We start from the raw sequence: 18,173 nt of genomic DNA, 5'->3' as shown, positions 1-18,173 counted from the left end.
GACACCCGGCCGCGTGTTCAAACACTGTGGTCGTCTCTCGCTGTAATGCGAGAGGCGCAGCTACCGCTGGCCACCTGAGAGGCGCTATTGCTCAAGGGCTGTGCGGCAGGCTTTGTTTCGACACCCGGGGGTTCTGCAGTTACACGAGCAGGCTCTGATTCGTGGGGTTAGCAGTCGATTGGTTGCGTTTTTATGTCGATTTTGTTAAGCCATGCAGTCGACGATCGGAGGCGGGACAGAGATGTGTGGGCAGGGGGGGGGGGGGTCTGAGAAAGAGTGTAAGATGGGAGAGGAGACGGAGGAGGGGAGGTCACACACAGAGGTTTCTTCTCCCCCAGCAGGTTGGGGGTGTTGGGCCGGGCCCCACGGAGCTGACCGGGGCCCGGGTCGGGCCGGGCGGGGGCCGCGGCCGGGGGGGCGTGGCCGGGCTCCTCGGTGGAGCTGCTGCTGGTGTCGTGGGAGTCCTCCTTCCGGAGCAGCCTGCGCACCACGGCCGTCGGCCGCACCGGCTCCTCCTTCCCCCCCCGCGCTGCTCCTGCTCCTGCTCCTGCTCCTCCTCCTCCTCCTCCTCCTCCACCTTCCTCCTCCTCCTCCTCCTCCTCCTCCTCCTCCTCCTCCTCCTCCTCCCCGGCCCCCCCCAGCTCCTCGTCCTCCTCCTCCAGACCCGGGTTGCGGTGGAGCTTCCCCCGGGGGCCCTCCCCCTGGGGGCCCCGCGGCGGAGAGGGGAGGAACAGAGCGTCTTCCAGCTGCAGGCTCTGGACGGCCCTGCAGAGGGGAGGGAGGGCCCCGGGGGGGCCCCGCGTGGCGGCGGCCTCTGTCTGGGTGGACTTGTCCAGCAGTGCGGCTAGGGTCCAGGGCTCCCCGAGCTCCCGGGACACCGGGGCCCCGACGTGGCCGTTCCCGTTGCCGTGGACGCCCACACTGTTTGAAACTTGGCTGGAGGTCAGATCGCTAGGGAGTGTCAATTTGTGTCACACAAAATAAATCCAAATTGTGTAAATATACAGCAGATACAGTCACACACATCATTTAGGAACTCACTATAAATACATCGTGTCATATTTAGAATGCGTCTTTCGTAAAGTAGTAGGCAACAGAGGACGCAAGGACTGAAGTGGTCCGAGTCGTGTGCATGTGAACAAAACAACAAGGTGTCCGTTTTTCACTATTTCCAAAAGAACGTCCGGCAATGGCTTCAAGCTTCAAACACCTCAAACACTGATACCCACAAACCCAGCAGGAGGGCCCTGACGGTGAGATGGGGTCACCACCGGCCCCTGGGGCCCTGGTCCCCGAGCGCGGCTGTGGGGGCGGCTTACCTGCAGGCCGTGTAGCGCAGGGTGTCGGCGTTGACGCTGGCCGAGCGCTGGGTCCTGATGCCGTACGAGGGCCCTGGGTAGCCCGGCGGGTGGTTGGTGACGAACGAGGCCTCCGGGATCACTGGAGGCACAGCGGGGCAGGGAGGTGGGGGTCATTCCATGTCATTCACGAGCGGGTAGGGGTTGAGGTATTCTAAGGATCCCTTTGGCAATACTTTGTATTTTATTGTATTGTATTGCATTATATCTTGTATTATTCTTGTATCACCCTTCACTGCTACTATGCTGTAACACAAGAATTTCTCCTCTGGTGGATTAACAAAGTGTTATCTCACCTAATCTAATAATAACCATTTCAGGTTTTTGGGTTGTATTTCCCTTATTTCGCTTTGTTTTCGAGGTCTACGTTGGAACGCCATTATTTTGTCCTCAACCAAAACCAAGTGATTGCAAACCATGAGGTACAACCATGCACCACAAACGAAACAGCAAACAGTGGTCCAAAAATAAGATGGCACACATCGACCAGGAAGCAGTTACACTCAAGCTGTCGAGCCAGACACTGTTGTTGACTCTACAGTTAGCGGACGTCCTCGGATGAACAAGGGGAAGGGGAGTGCGACGTAGCGCTGGGCGATTAATCGAATTTTGAACGCAACTTCGATCTTAGCGTCAAACGATCACAAAACGAATATAATCAAGTTTTCAATTTTTTTTTTTAAGTTCTCAGTTGCAAAGTGTTTTTTTGGGAGAGACGTGCTGAATAAATACATCATGTTTTCAAACTCAAAAATAATCGTTTGAACAATCGTGATTTCAATATTGACCAAAACAATCGCGACTATGATTTTTACCATAATGGAGCTGCCCTAGTGTGAGGAGACTCACCTGCTGCCACGACGTGCTCCTTGAGCAGGGCGATGAGCTGGTCGTGGAGCCGCAGCTTGCGGAGGGCGTCGGCCAGCGAGGCCTTGAGCAGCACGATGTCGTCCTCCTGAGCCTGCAGACGCACCTCCATCATGGAGGTCCGCTGCAGGACCTCGCCGCCGCTGTCCGGGGACACGTCGTCTGTGGGGACGCACAACGACGCACAATGTCGCTGAAGAGACGCAATTTGTTTCGTTCTTTTCGTTTTGTTAGTCTGTTGGTAAATTAGTCTGTTTGGATTATTGTAATGTTTGTCAAATTGGATTCCTGCTATTGTAAAGGACTGAAAGCTATATGTCCCTCATATTTGTATTTCCAAAAAAAACTGATAAAGAAACGTTTTTTGAAAAAGCCTACATGGCCATCTCCAGAACTGCATCCTGACCTTTGACCTGTGATGGTTTGCGTGTATTTATTTGTTGACCGTTAGAGAATGGAAGATGGTTAGCTCAGAGCTGGCATGGGTTTGTGTATGAGTGTGTGTGTGTGTGTGTGTGTGTGTGTGTGTGTGTGTGTGTTTGCGTGCGTGCGTGCGTGCGTGCGTGTGTGTGCATGTGTGTGCGTGCATGCATGCAGAGGGGTAAAACACAAGACTTGTGTGTATGTGTGTGATAGTGCACCTGAGAGTGTTTATAAGTGTGTTGTGTTTGTGTCTGAGCATGTGAGTTTCGAGGATGGAAAAGCAGAATTCATTCTCATGCTGGTGTTGCTGGAGCCAATCCATCTGAGCGGAACAACAAGGCTCACAAGCAAGAGAACATTCTCAAGCTTGAGACTCACTTAAGTCTTCTTTCACCCCGCTCTTCAAAGTCAAGAGTTAAGTAAAGTTGTTTGGTACCCACACACCCATGCTTTACTCAAACATTTAATTGGGATATGTACGCATTAAAGGAGACATATTATGGTGTTTTCCCAACAAGTAAACATAGTATTTGAGTTCCAGAAAACATGTTTTTGAAGCTTTTCTATGGAAATAGCTTTGCTGTAGCTCTTTATCTATATAAATGTAATATAATATAATAATAATAATAATAATAATAATAATAATAATAATAATAATAATAATAATAATAATAATAATAATAATATATAGGTAGTTATATAATATTATATCTAATATAACTGCCAAAAGCTATCTGCGCCTCGGATGATATTATGAATCATAAAGACTGCGTCTGACCTCTCTGGTACTTCCACAACAAGTAAAGACTCGTAGTGGGGGATATCTTGGCCATGGTTGAGAAGAATTGGGGGAACAGAACTTTGGCCTTGATTCTCTGAAGTCCAGATTGAACCCCGTCACAGACTGCCGCCGAAGCTTCGGCGGCAGTCTGTGACGGGGGTAGCTCAGTGGCAGTCTGGCAGCTCAGCTCCACGAGTACAATCCCTTTCTCCTCCCTGTCTCCTCCTCCGGAGCTGCCGCCGAAGCTTCGGCGGCAGCTCCGGAGGAGGAGACAGGGAGGAGAAAGGGATTGTACTCGTGGAGCTGCTCATCCGCTGGTCCAAAAAATCTTAGCTATGCTCTGATTGGAGGGGAGTGGGGAAGTGGGAGGTAATATTCAACTGTGCTCCCCCTTCCTACGTAGGAGGGGGCGCCGAAACGGACTCACTCGTTTGGTAACTGTAGGCGGGGTACTTTCAGAAATGCATATCTCACTCAAAAATTCATGCACAGACTTTTTTCAAAGTTTGCACGGGTGTGGGAGCACCAGAGACCCAAAACAAATCCCAAAAGAAAGTGTTGTTTTCATAATATGTCCCCTTTAACTTTCATTCATTTTCTCGAATTTTGAGGCGTGGTTTACGATTGCCCGGAGCCGTTTATTGGGCGCTACGAATGTCTATCATATGAGTCTGTATGTAGCCCATAGCCAATCGTATCAATTATACCAGATGACGTATGTAGAGCGACAGAAATTCGATGAGGAAGAAGACGATGGGTGTGTCACATGGACGTTGCATCGTCTTGCCGTCCCTCCCTGTTCTGTGATTGATGGTTCCCGATCTCAGGCGAAAATTGGATCCATGGAATCCAGGCTGCCTAGCAGAGCGAAATGAAATTGCGCGCAAGGCAGCATGGGTGTACCCAGGCTACCTTTAAGGCATTACAGTGTTCAGTGTAGAAAGAATTAGGCGGAGCTACTTATTCATAAACCCGCCCCTGTCCTCCACGGGCCCTTTATAGCTCCTCAACTCCATGCTAGTGAAGCAATAACAGAAGCCGGGGCCGCAAACTGAGGTAATTACACAGCAGCGGTCCCCATTGCTGTTGCTCCCATTGCATTTAACGGTGTGGGCTCCACTCGCCCAAGGGTTCTGTTCTTGGCCGGAAGCCACCACGGTTTGGCGACTCGAGTTGGAATTAAGTTTAAGTAGTTGGATTTTTTATTTGTATTTTTATTACATATGGTCGTTTTCAGTGGTCAAAATACTATTAGCATTAGCATATACGTAATAATAACCACGATAACATATGATATGGTTGATGCAATAAATCTATAATATTATCTATACAATAAGTATAATCGAAACTATAATATAACATACTTAATACCTAATATACTGTCATTATAACTATATATTAATACAAAGAGGTTTGCAGTAATGCTCAGGCTGTATTATAGTAAAGTGACCCAGTTATAAAACCCATTCTCTCAGAGTTGAACTGAACAGGGCCTGATTCTACCCTTCTTTGACCCTGTTGGTCACTCCGTCCACAATTCCTACCATCATTCCCCAAATACTTGCTCTGCGGGCAAATATTGTCGTAATACTGATCGGTCAAAAAGATTGTTCGATTCTCTAAAAGCAAATCCCACGCCTCCCGCCTCCGAGATCAGATAATCCTGTGTAACTGGAAGGAGATGAACACTTGACACTACTTATGACTCATGTTACAAAGAAATAGAGCAGACGCTATGACTATAAGAGTTTGACACTGGCCTGGGAAAGAGAGCGGGAGAATCCCACGGCAATTAAGGTGGGGCGCGGTTAACGGCGGCCCTTCAGCTAAAACACGCTAGTGAAGTGAAGATCTTGTCCTAGCTATCTCTGGTGTATACGAGCAATTGGTTAACCTAGCAATTAGTTAGTGTTTGGCACCTGGTTCTATGAACATCCTTACTGTACCGACATACCGATATATTGTAAGTCGCTTTGGATAAAAGCGTCTGCTAAATGTTCCTAAATGTTAATGTAGATGAACAGAGGCGCCATGCGTCATGCACTGACTGCAAGAAACGGTTGATAAAAAGATGTAATGGTTGGATTAGAAGAAAATGAAAAGGGAAGGAATAAGTCTGCTACCCACAAACCCAGCATATCTTTAACCTCCCTTCTCAGAAAATAGTTAATCTTGCATCTGATTCACGCCCAGAGGAACACCACTGCCTCTTGCCAGCTGATAAACACTGCAAAAGAACTGCAAGAGATACTTAAGGTTCATACATTGTGAGTCATTTCTAGGTCAGTGACATGCATAATCTACAATGTTTTAAAACGGCACAGCTGTCCTCTCGACACAGGATATTCTCGCTTGGTTCTGCAATATTTGAGTTAGTTTGAGTTAGTGAGTGGTTAGTTGGTTATATTCATAAAAACGATTACCAACAGTCAGTCACTGCAGCACAAAGGAAGTGCTCTGTGATACGAGGGAAGTGAGATAACGTCGGACATACAGATGAAACGGTTAGACTATCTCTGCAAATGAAATGCTGCTGCCAGACCAAACAGGAAGTTGAAAGAAGAAAAAAACAGTTGCTGCGAGATGGTCCCGCCCCCTCCCATGTATCTGGAGGCTATGAGCAGAAGCAGAGCAACTGGATGGGAAAATGAAATTACAATCACACACAGACACAGAGACACACACACACACACACACACACATGCACATAAGCACACATGCACATATACACACATGTACATATGCACACACACCGGTTTTAGGATGTTTTGGGGAAAACGAGAACGAACAAAACTTAAAATAAAAGCCCTGATCTAAACACACATATTTGTATATGTGTGTATAAAATCATCATTCAAATCCACACCTCCGTTTCATTCAAATCTACCTGAAGCGACTGATATTTGAGGCGAGGATTAGGCCCCTGGCGGTCTTATTCCTTCACTAGGTGGAAGCATAAGACAGAGATTAGGCGGTGAACCGGTTCCGCTCTCGGACCACGGCCCCACTGAAGCCTCTCCAGCAGAAACATCCTGATGATTAGCAATTAGAGACATTCCTCTCCTTTTTATTTGCACGGCTAGTGCCGGGGCCTCCAGGGAGAGAGCAGGCAGAGGCAAGGAGAAACACATGCTTAAGGCTCCGTCCTGCTGGCTGCTTGTATTACAGTCTGTCTGTCTGTCTGTCTGTCTGTCTGTCTCTCACGCTCTCCTGCTGTGTGTGTGTGTGTGTGTGTGTATTTGTATTTGTATCTGTGTGTCTCTGTGTCTGTGTGTGAGTCTGTTTGTGTGTGTGTGTATGTGTGTGTGTGTGTGTGTGTGTGTGTGCGTGTGCGTGTGTGTGTGTGTGTGTGTGTGTGTGTGTGTGTGTGTGTGTGTGTGTGTGTGTGTGTGTGTGTGTGTGTGTGTGTAAAGGAAGCCTCCATCCATCAGTATGGGGCATCAAAGAAGCGTTCCCCTTCTTAAATAAATAAACCCTCGGCCCCTGGCGGGGGCCAGACACACATGGTGCTGGAGATGTGACACCCTGATGGATGAACACATTGTTATTCCTCAAACCATCTGAGATCCTTCTTCCTCAGGAACTTACCCTCTTCCTCTTTTCGTTTTTTTTCTAAGGGTTTGTAATCCCCGCCAAATCGATTGTTCTGCATATTTATCCTTTGGAGTAAATGAGAACAAATGACACCGTTTGAATGGTCGCTGTCCCTACTGCATGGTTGTCACACAGTGGGGGGGGCTGACCTTTGACACCAGGAGGGCTGATGAGCTCAATTCAAGGGGCGTCTACAATGGATGTTTCCTACTGGTGCTGTGACACGCACGGTGCTGCTTGACTCACTCTAATATAAGAATGTGTTGTTTTAACACAGTCGGTTGTGAAGATCATATTGTTGGTCTCTGGCGTGTGACCGAGACGAGTTCTAGCGAATTGCGATTGACGTTAACAACTGGGCAACGTTCCAGGACAGCTCAAACGACATCGACGTGTTGGCGGGTGTAGTGACAATATGAATTGGTGGGTTGTTTTTTTGGGCCTTATGTTACCATGAAGACCTGTCCCAATCTGAAGGCTTAGGTGGACAGAAACCATCCGGGATGCACCGAACCAACGTCCCTCTGCATGCGACTCCGGGCTGTGGACTGCTGACGTATACGAACACAAAACAGCTGCATTGTGACCTATGGAGGGCTTAGAACGAGCACGATGGATGGGAAGGGTTTGGGGGGGACGGCCTAACTTTAGCCAGGCACAAAACGCCCCTAGCAAGGTATAGCGAGGACTATAACGGACGCCAAAGGGAGCCCCGCCCCCCCCCACATGGAGTGGTGTCACCTCATTGTGGCGGGGGGGGGGGGCAGTCTCATGCCGACCAGACCAGCTTATGCAGACCAGCTTACCCCTGTATTCACGCTGCTGTCCCTACCATAAGCACAACCATCACCCTGTATTAGTCTGCTGTACCCGCATGCTTTAAGAAACCCACTATCATCCGCGTGCCCAAGATCCCACTAAGCCCAGCCGGCCTTAATGACCGGCGGCCCTTAGCTCCGACCTTTGAGGCCTTAAAGTGCTCTGAAACTCAGGGACTTTAGACCAAGTTCCAAGTCTGCACATAGTGCACATGCACCCACACATGGAAACGGATGGCAGGCATTCCCGTCCAGTACAGGTTCCACCAGTAACATGAGCACAGCGCAGGCGCTCTTCCCCCCCCCCGCTTCTACCCTATGGTTCCCTCTTTTTGTTTCTTGGGTTGCAACACAAAAGGCGCTGTGAGGATACAGAGCCATTTTGGCAGGCGTTCTTGCCTGGGAGTAGCATGTGTGTAGGTCAGGAGATGCAACTGGAAATCTCTCTCCCCTCTTATTCTGTCTCTCTCTCTCTCTCTCTCTCTCTCTCTCTGCTTCCCTCCCACACTTTCTCTTCCCACCCCTCTCTCTCTCTCTCTTTCTGTCTCTCTACTCTCTCTCTATACTCCCACGCTCAAATCCAGGAACCAAAAAAAGACATCAACATTCCTGCTCATTACGATGCTTGCGATGAAGGATGGGACTGACAGTAAGTGGCTGAATCAGCGTCACCTAAATCCCCAGATGCTTCACTCTGAACACGTGTGTGTGGCCTGAGTTTCTACTCGAAGCAGCATGCACATGACTACATTTATAGAATACATCGCACGCCATGTTTTCACTGGCACATCCCCTGTAATACAGGCATGGAGCCTTAATGAGGCCTTGTGGATGTCAGAAAAAAGCGGGAAAAACCACAAGTGATCCTTGAAGAGAGAGAAGAAGAAGAAGGAGGAGGAGGAGGAGGATTGAGTGTTGGGAGTCAATCCAGGTTGTTGGGCTGCCAGCTTGATACTTGCACAGCCGTCGCATCTAAGACCGACTTCTTTGTCGAGTCGAGCCTCACGGCCGCATTGGCATCGTTTCTGCCACTACTGACTGAGGAGAGTGTTTCAAACCATCGAATGAGAAGGATAAATTATCCTTTTAGATCTGCTCGTAAATCAACCAATGTTTTGAACGTTTTATAGATCATCATTAGGCTTGGATCTTTTTTTGTTCTCTTTCCCGGTGCTAAATCATCAGGCCAATAAAGTGGTTTCAAAGACCAAAATTCCCGTGATTACTTGATATTTGTTCGTGCAACGGCAACTTTTCTCTCTCCCTCTCTCTCTCTCTCTCTCTCTCTTTCTCTCCCTCTCTCTCTCTATCTCTCCCTCTCTCTCTCTCTCTCTCACTATCTCCCTCTCTCTCTTCCTCTCTATCTCTCTCTCCCTCTCCCTCTCCCTCTCTCTCACTATCTCCCTCTCTCTCTCTTCCTCTCTCTCTTTCTCTCCCCCTCTCTCTCTCTCTCTCTCTCTCTCTCTCCCTCTCCCTCTCCCTCTCTCTCTCTCTCTCTCTCTATATCTCTCACGCTCACGCTGACAGATGGCTTACACATGCAGCACTCGGCATCAGCGGGCCCCCGCGGGCCACGATCCACCCCCTCTCTCGCTCTCTCTCCCACCAGCCTCCATCGCATGATCCCCACTCCAAACTCCACTCCACACTCCACTCCACTCCCTGCGTCTTTAATGCACCGCCTGCCACGCACACCACCACCCACAGACAGAACAAACAACGCATCTGTCCCCCCCCCCCTCCTGATGGGACAAGACAAACGAAAGCAGAACACCTGTTGGTGGACTGGTGGGGGAGGAGGCAGGAAACCACAGTAAGAGACACGCTCACTGTGGCGCAAACTCACCGCTGAGACACATCGCGTCTGGGAAACAGATCAAAACAAACCTGTTTTTATTAATGGTGGTGCTGGGAGCCGGAGAAGGAAACGCTGGAGCTGTCGTTTTGATCACTTTCTTCCCTGCTCGCTTTATTTTTCCCAGTCTCTTGAGACGTCTCTGGTGATATTTTGCAACTGTGATAATGAGGCAAAAGTAGCACAACCGAGAACAATCTTGTTTTGCTTTTAATGGTTTTCCTGACACACCGAATTACGCCCAAGTCGTTAAAGTGTGAGGGTGTAAATGTAAGAGTTTGGCTGTAAACCAGGACGTTGTCCCATCACCACCTCTGGGTGGGTACACCACCGGTGGCTGCCAGTTGTACGCCACTTTCTGGTGCTTTTCTGAAGCCCCGATACATGCCCTGCTGCCAAATAGTAGTGTACTAGTGGTGCACCCACACCTGCCTCCTCCTAACCTCTGTTTGGAGGAGGTAGGGGCCAAGTGTGTGAGGAAGTAGGTGAGAACAAGCCCCAAACTGAGGTGTCACAGGAAACACTATGAAATTGGACTCCCAATTTCATAATAACTCTCTCACTTTTCGTTATTCAAATCTGTGGTCGGAGGAGAACCTCCTTTGATAAGATTTCCGTTTTGCACTTCAGGGTAGATGAGGGGCAATATACCCTCTTTGCGGTGTGTTTTGAAGGCTGCGTTTATTGTGACTCATAAAGTTAAACGCATAAAAAGCGCCGCCTTTGTTTGCACGGGGGCAAGCATAATGCCATGAGGTCTTTTGTCGGTGACGTAGGGTGCAAGACCACACTTGCTCGTCAAACGGTAGACTGAATTAACAAGCTGTTCTTTGGTATGACAAGTTCTTTGGTAGGGCCGTTTCCTCTTTTTACATGTGATATTTTATATGATTCAGGATTCACAAGGTCCTTCTATAAGGTACTTTGGAAAATGGACATAATATTAGGTATGCAACTACTCATCTAGATGTTAAAAAACTGTTATTTTTGTTTGCTGTTTTGGCCCATGTTACACTGACATGTGTCAGTGTAACACAATATCAGTGTAACAAATTGTCTTGTGTCAAGTATGACACAATATCAAGTATACCTTGTATTTGAGGATACTATAAAGAGAATAGGAACGATCTACGTATATGCTGCCAACTGTGTCGTGAAGGTTATCACAGAGTTGACAGTGATTGACTAAGAAGTATTAAAAGTAGAAAGTAGGAAGTGAAACTGATCCAAGTGGAAGGGAGAGCTTTAAATTTTCAGTTATGATTTGTGAACCAAATGAGCCCAGATTAGGGTTTGACAGCTGATGGCTTATCAATTCTAGCCATTAAATATACACGTTTGAGCAGTGAAATCTGATTTCTATAGGGGCAACCATGAGTAAGGACAAAGGAAATACAGGAAATATGCTGACATATTCAAATTGAAGAACAGTGCAGCCATACCGCGTTATTAAGAAATATGGGTAACTGGACAGGCCTTAATTGGTTGTTCCTGTTTATCGTGTTGTCAAGGGCAGTTTGACGTGTGTGTCTGACTGACATCCGAGCACTTAAAGCGGGAGGTCACTCAGGATAAATAATAAGATATCTGTGCACCACAAAGTGAGATATGATGTGATAAACTCAAAAATGTGAGTCTATAAATGACGAATGAACAGTTGCACAATAGTAATAATAAATAGACTGATGCACTCTGCACTGCTGATTGCTTTCTGTACTTCAGCAAGACGGTTACACGATTATTATTCTGTTTTAAAGACAGGATGCTGCCAGGCGCCTATAATAGGATGTTTACTGTTACCCTGGGCTTGTAAACTCACCATGCAGGCTGGCTGGGCAGCTTGGTATGCCAACTTGCAACATTGACTCGCTATGGGTATCGTTGGAGATATGATATGATTTAATATTAGGGAAGGGCAGGTGGTTTCCCACATTTTCATTGAACCTTCAGTGAACCTTTTGAATCAGAGATGATTTGTGGCAATCCACAGTTAATCGGCCAAGATGGACCAGTAGTTACACTAGCTATGGTATACACAAAAGTTGTATTGTTTTCCAATCATATCAGCATTTTTAAGAATAGTTTGCAATTAAATCTGAATGGTTGTTTCATATGCATAGTAATTATCAAACACAGATTGTCTGCCAAACCCCCTCTGCATTAATTTGATGAATCCACAATACTCCTGTTTACGTGATTGGATTCGTGTCACTAAAAAAAAAGAATACCTGAAAACTAGCAAGTTATTTCCACTTTTCCGACAACAGTCTGTAAAACAGAATTATGTCACACCCTTTCCCGACTTTCGAAACTTGAGGCTTGTAAGCATAATAACAACGCCGTAATTACAAACGCAGATCATACACCCAGTCAACTCAAACACACATGTCAGTGTAACACATGATGCTGTGGTGGTATAACTCACCCAGGCTGTTCGTGGAGCTATCCATATTCCGAGCTTTAAACACTAAAAACCTCTAGAAGTCAGACTTGGGTCGGGGGTGTATCTTCCATGCTGAAAGCTGCTGGTCAGAGGTAACACTTCATGGACCCCCCCTCCTGCCGAGGTGCTTTTGAGCCGAGCAGCACAGAGGACCAGCACGCATGGCAGTGTGAGAGCCGCGGCCAGGGAACAGCTCTCCGAAACGCGCTCCACACGTCCGGACAGTAATCCGGAAGATCACTTTGACATCGAGCTAAAGCTATGCTGTCAATAAATCCTCACGTTGAGTGGCTCTCATCTCCTGTTTCTTAGTCTTCCTCTGTTTAAACGACTCTGCTGTACAAAACGTGTGTTTTGAAACATGTTCTCCAACTTTTTCACAACTGGTAACAGCCCCCCCCCCCATGAAATTGTATCACTGTATACAAAAAAAAAGTTTAGCCGAGATTGATTTTATTTTCGCGGGGATGTCCTGCCACCACGTGGCCACGTTGGGTAGTGCGCCTACGCATGTTGGTATAATCGAGGTGGAACCAAAGTGTTGTGGAAGATGTTCGGCGGACACTAATCGAGGTAACGCTCATTACGACCACTGTGTTTTCAACATGGAGATGCCCGTAAGCCGGGTTGCTCTGAAGGAGACTACTTGAAACATATTTTCTCGACAACTGTACGTAGTTTTTCCTCTGATCATTCAAATAAAAAGCTGTTTATTCCCTGGGACGTATTCGAGTGCTGTCATATACATTTGAAAAGGTTACTTGATGTAACATGCGTATTACTTGTGCTGATCTTACTGTCTGACAGTTACCATAATATGGATGTTAGTAGCGTGAGTGTGCTGAGTTTTTGCTAAGCTGATTTTTAAGAGTAGCGGCAAAGTAAACCATTAGCCAAGGCCTAAATGCAGTATTGCAATTGAACCAACACCTTCGTTTCATGTCGTCATCATCCTGCTTATCTAAACGTATTCTCCTGAAGGTCATGTTCTAATGGGTCTACCATGAAGTGCGCCCGCTGCCTCCTGAGGCTCCAGGGTCTGGGGTCAGTGGTACCCTCAGCGAGGCCGGCCAACCGGTATGCTTACCTTCTTCAGTCGACCACAGCCCCAGTGTTTACCAAGCCCCTCGTCGCTTTCAACTCTCATGGCGAGGTAAGCTTACTGGCAGAAACGGAATGTAAATACAGCTCATAGTGCAGCTCTATTTGAGATGATTATCCTGGATTGTTTTTCGGGGCTGGGAAAAATAAAAAAAATTCATAATAGTCTAGTAGGTAGTATTCTGAAAGTCAAGTCAGAAATGTTTTTTTTTCTTGAACTCGCTAATATCATTCAATAGTATTATACTATCCCCTTATATCACTCAATAGTATTATACTACTGAATGATATTAGCGAGTTCAAGAAAGTTGGTATACTATACAAATCTATTGACTTGACACAACTTGGTAGCCATACCGACCAGTTCTTTAATTTACTGACAAATAAAATGTTACTACAGGTTTTGAGGCATTTCCATGGCAGCTCGGCGTGGGCAAAGAGCTCCCCCCCGTCGTCTGACCTGAAGGAGAAAGAAAAAGAGATAGACAAGTCGTTGCTGTCTCGAGACGAGCTGTTCGAGCGCGTCGCTCGCGACGCCAAAACCAAGGCCGCCTTCGACAAGGCCATCGAGGCGTTCACCAAGAGGGACCGCCGGCGCCGCGGCCACGTGGAGTTCATCTACGCCGCCCTGCAGAAGATGGCGGAGTTCGGCGTGGAGCGGGACCTAGCGGTCTACAACCGGCTCCTGGACGTCTTCCCCAAGGAGGTGTTCGTCCCCAGGAACTTCATCCAGCGCATGTTCAACCACTACCCGCGGCAGCAGGAGTGCGCTGTGCAGCTGCTGGAGCAGATGGAGAACCACGGTGAGTGTGTGTGTGTGTGTGTGTGTTGACACGCGCACAAAACACACACCCACACACGTGCAGAGTTTATAAAAGGATGTTGGCGATGTGGAAGTGATGTCTGCTAACAAGACATTCACTGTTTATATCTATCCGCCAGAATAGCATAGTGACAACCGTAATAATAACTAAATCTATATCATGCCTGGGTGTTTATGTGTGTGTATGTTCTGTGACGGAGCCAAGACACTGCAAAAACGACATTATGGCTCAATCGCTATGTAACAATATCCAGAATCCCAGCTGATACAGCTGATGGATCAATATATATATCCATATTACTTGGATCGCGTTGCCTGGTTCCAGGCTGCAGATCAAGTCACTCCCACGCCCTCCGCCGCAGACCTCACACTGCTCTCTCTTCATCCCCTTGCCCCCCCCCCCGTCCACAGGTATCATGCCCAACGTGGACACCAAGGTGCTGCTGGTGCAGATCTTCGGGGAGAAGAGCCACCCCATGAGGAAGTACCAGCGGCTGATGTACTGGTTCCCCCGGTTCAAGCACGTCAACCCCTTCCCGGTGCCCCGCCTGCTGCCCGACGACCCCGTGGACCTGGCTCGCCTGGGCCTGACGCGCATCGCCAACGACCTGGACGCCAAGGTCACCGTGTACCAGGTAGGGCCAGGTCTCACGCGGTGAACAAGTATTTTTTAAAATACTTTGATTTCCTGCTCGTCGATTGGAGTACCGTTAAAATTGAAGTTGAAATAAGAGTGTTTAAAAAACAAGCAGATTTTACAAGAGTCAGGATTGCGTGTAAATGAATCATAAAATACTTATTTTTTTAAATACTTTTATTTCAACTACGATTTTAACCGTACTCCAATCGACGAGCAGGTCGGGAGCCGATTTTGTAACAAATATTTGTAACAAATACCTGGTATTAAATGTATGGCGAGTGATATGTCGATTCATTTGGGCTGAAGAAGAAGAAATTAGTAACTTTTTAATGTGTTTCTCCTCTCCCAGATGCCCTACACAGATATCACAGAGACCGGAGAAGAGATCACATTGCCGCATATAGTGGGTAAGAATGGACGTCGTTTTATTGTTTTTGTGCTCCCTAAGAAATCGGTAATGTGCCACAAAACGTCCTACACCCAACCAGTGTGAATACAACTTTGGTGTTGTGTAACTTTCTTAACTTTAGGACCTTAAAATTAGGTAATGTTCGGGGTAGGAGTGAATTAATCGCTCAACTATTTCCCAGAACCGAGACACAGCATGACCAACTGGGACTTCTCTATACCCATTTAATCCGAACGCTGCCGTCGTGCTGTGTGGTCAGGCACGCAGAGTCCAGACCAGATGGAGCTGCTGGCCAAGCACGACCCCAGCCGGCCGGTGTTTGTGGAGGGGCCGTTCCCGCTGTGGCTCAGGAACGTCTGCGTGTATTACTACGTCCTCAGGGCCGACCCGTTGCCCCCCGGGGAGAAGGTGACCCCACCCGACCAGCCGTCACTCACTGAGATACATTCATAGTTTCCATTATTATTTTTTTGGTGAATAAATAGCGAGGGTTGTTAAGTCATTGTTATCTGTGAGGAGGATGTTTTCCTCGGATGGAATAATCTTGAGTTCAGAATCACTTTACTATAAAGCTGCTGGCAATACCAGGAAAAGTCAAACAAAGATTGTGTCACACTTGTATTATCATGCGATAGTAGCCTGTAATGTATATATCGTAACGATTTGTACTGTCCAAAGTAGGCTTATGATTGGGTTAGCGTTGCTCCGTGAGTCTTTTTGAATTTACTTTTTATTCCCCAATTATGATTCTAGACTTTGATTGTTCTCGGCCTCACATATAAATGGCTTTGGATCGACGTCTCTTCTAAAGTGAAATGAAATGTAATGCCTTGATGTCTGCTCCGTCTCCATGTTCTGTCTACGGTACCGCATGTGTCCACCAGGTGGAGGAGCCGTACGACCCAGAGAGGTCTCTCTACTACCCTCTACAGCTCAGCCTGGAGCTGGAGCGGGACGTGGGCGACCTGGGAGACGACTTTGACGTGGAGGACTGTAAGACCTGATAACCAAATATAAAACATTTGAATTAACCATGTATGACAAACACAAATGGATAAGTGCACCTGTGTATACACGGTTTAATTAAAAACTACCAGATTAACATTAGAAGACACATCTTTCAAAGCGAGTAAAATATGCTAAAGTTGTAGTACTGCACAACCTGGTTTGAAAATAACAACTGGACAAACTAAAATGAATAGCAATAGAAATAGAAAGCACATCATAGTGCTTTCTAAACAATGTTTGGATACACTTTACATGAGTATCCTGTTACAGTGTAAATACTGTAACAACATGTAGTTAACATGCAGTCACGTTGTCGATCAACGTGCCACTACACAGTGTGGTTAGGAGGTTAAGGCCAGGTGCAGGCACAGCTTTATTACACATTGCATACTGGCCCGATCTGAAGGAGTAATTACATCCTGTACTGCCTTACAGTATTGTATTGCATTGCAACAAGAACACTGTAATGTATTGTGTTACCCAAAGGTCTGACACAAATGTGTGCAGATTATACTTTATGGTAAATGGACTGTATTTTTGTATAGAGCTTTTTTGGTAACCAGAGGCCTTTACAATATCGCATAACATTCACCCACTCATGCACACACGGCCGGCTGTCAGCTCGTCAGGAGCAGCCAGGGTGAGCTGCCTTGCTCAGGGACACCTCGAGCCGGGGATCGAACTAGCAACCTTGCAGTCGCCAGCCGACCCGCTCTGCCTCCTGAGCTACGTGCTGGCAGTGTGTTAGAATGCGTGCACATTCAACGTAGACCCACCCCCTATCTTGACATGCATCGTTTTCAACGTAACAACGTAACACACGGCCCCCTTCCCTCCCCCCAGTGGACGAGGGCCCGGTGTTCGCCATGTGCATGACGGGCCAGGGGGACCAGGCCACCCTCAACCAGTGGATCTCAGGCCTCCAGGAGACCAACGCCGTCCTGGGTCGGGTCCCCACGCTGTTCCGCCTGGACGCAGGCCCCCGCGAGCTCCAGGGCCCGGCGGGCGAGAGCCACCGGCCACACCCACCCCCGGAGACCGACCCCGGGGTCCCCGGGGATGAGGGGCGAGCCGGACCGGCCCGACAGGAAGTGGACGTTACGCTTGAGGAGGAGCCCCGGCACAGCCAGGGAGTGAAGCAGTAAACGGCGCGTTCGTTTGTGTGTCTGTCTCTCTCTCTCTGTGTGTGTGTGTGTGTGTGTGTGTGTGTGTGTGTGTGTGTGTGTGTGTGTGTGTGTGTGTGTGTGTGTGTGTGTGTGTGTGTGTGTGTGTGTGTGTGTGTGTGTGTGTGTGTGTGTGTGTGCGTGCGTTTGTTTTGGAAATGTCGCTAAAGAGCAACGGTTAGCTTGGATTAGAGAGAGTACAGAGAAGGTCCATTTGTAGCCACTTATCTCGAGCAATGAATGGCGTTCAAGCAATGAATAGTGAAATAAAACATTTCCCACATGACTGGGTTTCTGTTATTTGGTCTTCATAAATGATTCAGTAGTGCTGGGCTGTGTTTTATATTTCAACAGCCGATGAGCATGTTGAAATGCTTGTACGGTGTATTTAGGCTAATACTGTTACAGCAATATTTCTGATCCAGTGCAAAATGTAATTACTCCTCCAGATCTGAACAGAGTAATTTAATTGTTGAGTGGGAGGGTGAGATTCAATCACAGGATCAACCACCCCAAAGGTATAAAATATTTATTTGTTCAGAAAAAAAAGCATTCCTTTTTCTAAACAACATACGAGTTAGCTTCAAAATTACATTCTCAAATGGCTTGATTTGTTACCGATACCAAACTTGTCGTGCAGGGTTTTTTTTCTGGTTTCATTCAAATATAAAATGACGAGTTAAAGACTATGTGCTCAATGGAACCAGAGCCAATGAATTCGTCTACATGTAAACGCATGGCAGCGCCCATTTTGAACCCGCTGTGCATCCATTTACAGCACATGCAAGAAAAAGTGGAGTATCCACAGATGAGACAAAACACCACAAAAAAAAAACTAGCTAGGCATACCAATAATAACTAAACAAGCTGTATGACGAAGCTTGCAATAA

At 47.3% G+C, this 18,173-nt stretch overlaps 2 protein-coding genes across 5 annotated transcripts in view; one reads left to right on the top strand and one right to left on the bottom strand.

The window, feature by feature from the left end:
* The window catches only part of eml3 (EMAP like 3), a 29,249-nt gene extending 16,723 nt beyond the window's left edge, over positions 1-12,526 (bottom strand). Inside the window, exons 1-4 of one of the 4 annotated variants that reach the window (XM_079757940.1) lie at positions 12,122-12,526; positions 2,208-2,387; positions 1,320-1,440; positions 319-951 (exon numbers count right to left, since the gene is read on the bottom strand). In XM_079757940.1, coding sequence (XP_079614066.1) covers positions 319-951; positions 1,320-1,440; positions 2,208-2,387; positions 12,122-12,146 — 959 coding nt within the window. In that variant the 5' untranslated portion in view covers positions 12,147-12,526. The remainder of the gene's footprint in view (positions 1-318; positions 952-1,319; positions 1,441-2,207; positions 2,388-12,121) is intronic. The other 3 variants (XM_079757941.1, XM_079757942.1, XM_079757943.1) reach the window with 3 other exon arrangements.
* A 213-nt stretch (positions 12,527-12,739) lies between these two features.
* On the top strand, positions 12,740-17,475 carry ecsit (ECSIT signaling integrator). Its single transcript, XM_079758197.1, has 8 exons — positions 12,740-12,809; positions 13,121-13,292; positions 13,641-14,043; positions 14,475-14,698; positions 15,053-15,110; positions 15,372-15,520; positions 15,997-16,105; positions 16,964-17,475. The coding sequence occupies exons 2-8, from the start codon at positions 13,143-13,145 to the stop codon at positions 17,263-17,265; spliced, it is 1,395 nt and encodes a 464-aa protein (XP_079614323.1). The 5' UTR covers positions 12,740-12,809; positions 13,121-13,142; the 3' UTR covers positions 17,266-17,475.
* The last annotated feature ends 698 nt before the right edge of the window (positions 17,476-18,173 follow it).

The sequence above is a fragment of the Pollachius pollachius genome (assembly GCF_949987615.1).
Source record: "Pollachius pollachius genome assembly, chromosome: 20".
NCBI lineage: Eukaryota > Metazoa > Chordata > Actinopteri > Gadiformes > Gadidae > Pollachius > Pollachius pollachius.
The sequence above is the reverse complement of the archived record's forward strand: the minus strand, read 5'-3'. Positions and strand labels throughout refer to the sequence as shown.

Bases quoted from the DNA above. Each gene is read 5' to 3' on its own strand.
- ecsit (XM_079758197.1), top strand. From the start codon at position 13,143: ATGAAGTGCGCCCGCTGCCTCCTGAGGCTCCAGGGTCTGGGGTCAGTG. The intron at 13,293-13,640 runs GTAAGCTTACTG...ATGTTACTACAG, and splicing joins CTTTCAACTCTCATGGCGAG to GTTTTGAGGCATTTCCATGG. The intron at 14,044-14,474 runs GTGAGTGTGTGT...CCCCGTCCACAG, and splicing joins GGAGCAGATGGAGAACCACG to GTATCATGCCCAACGTGGAC.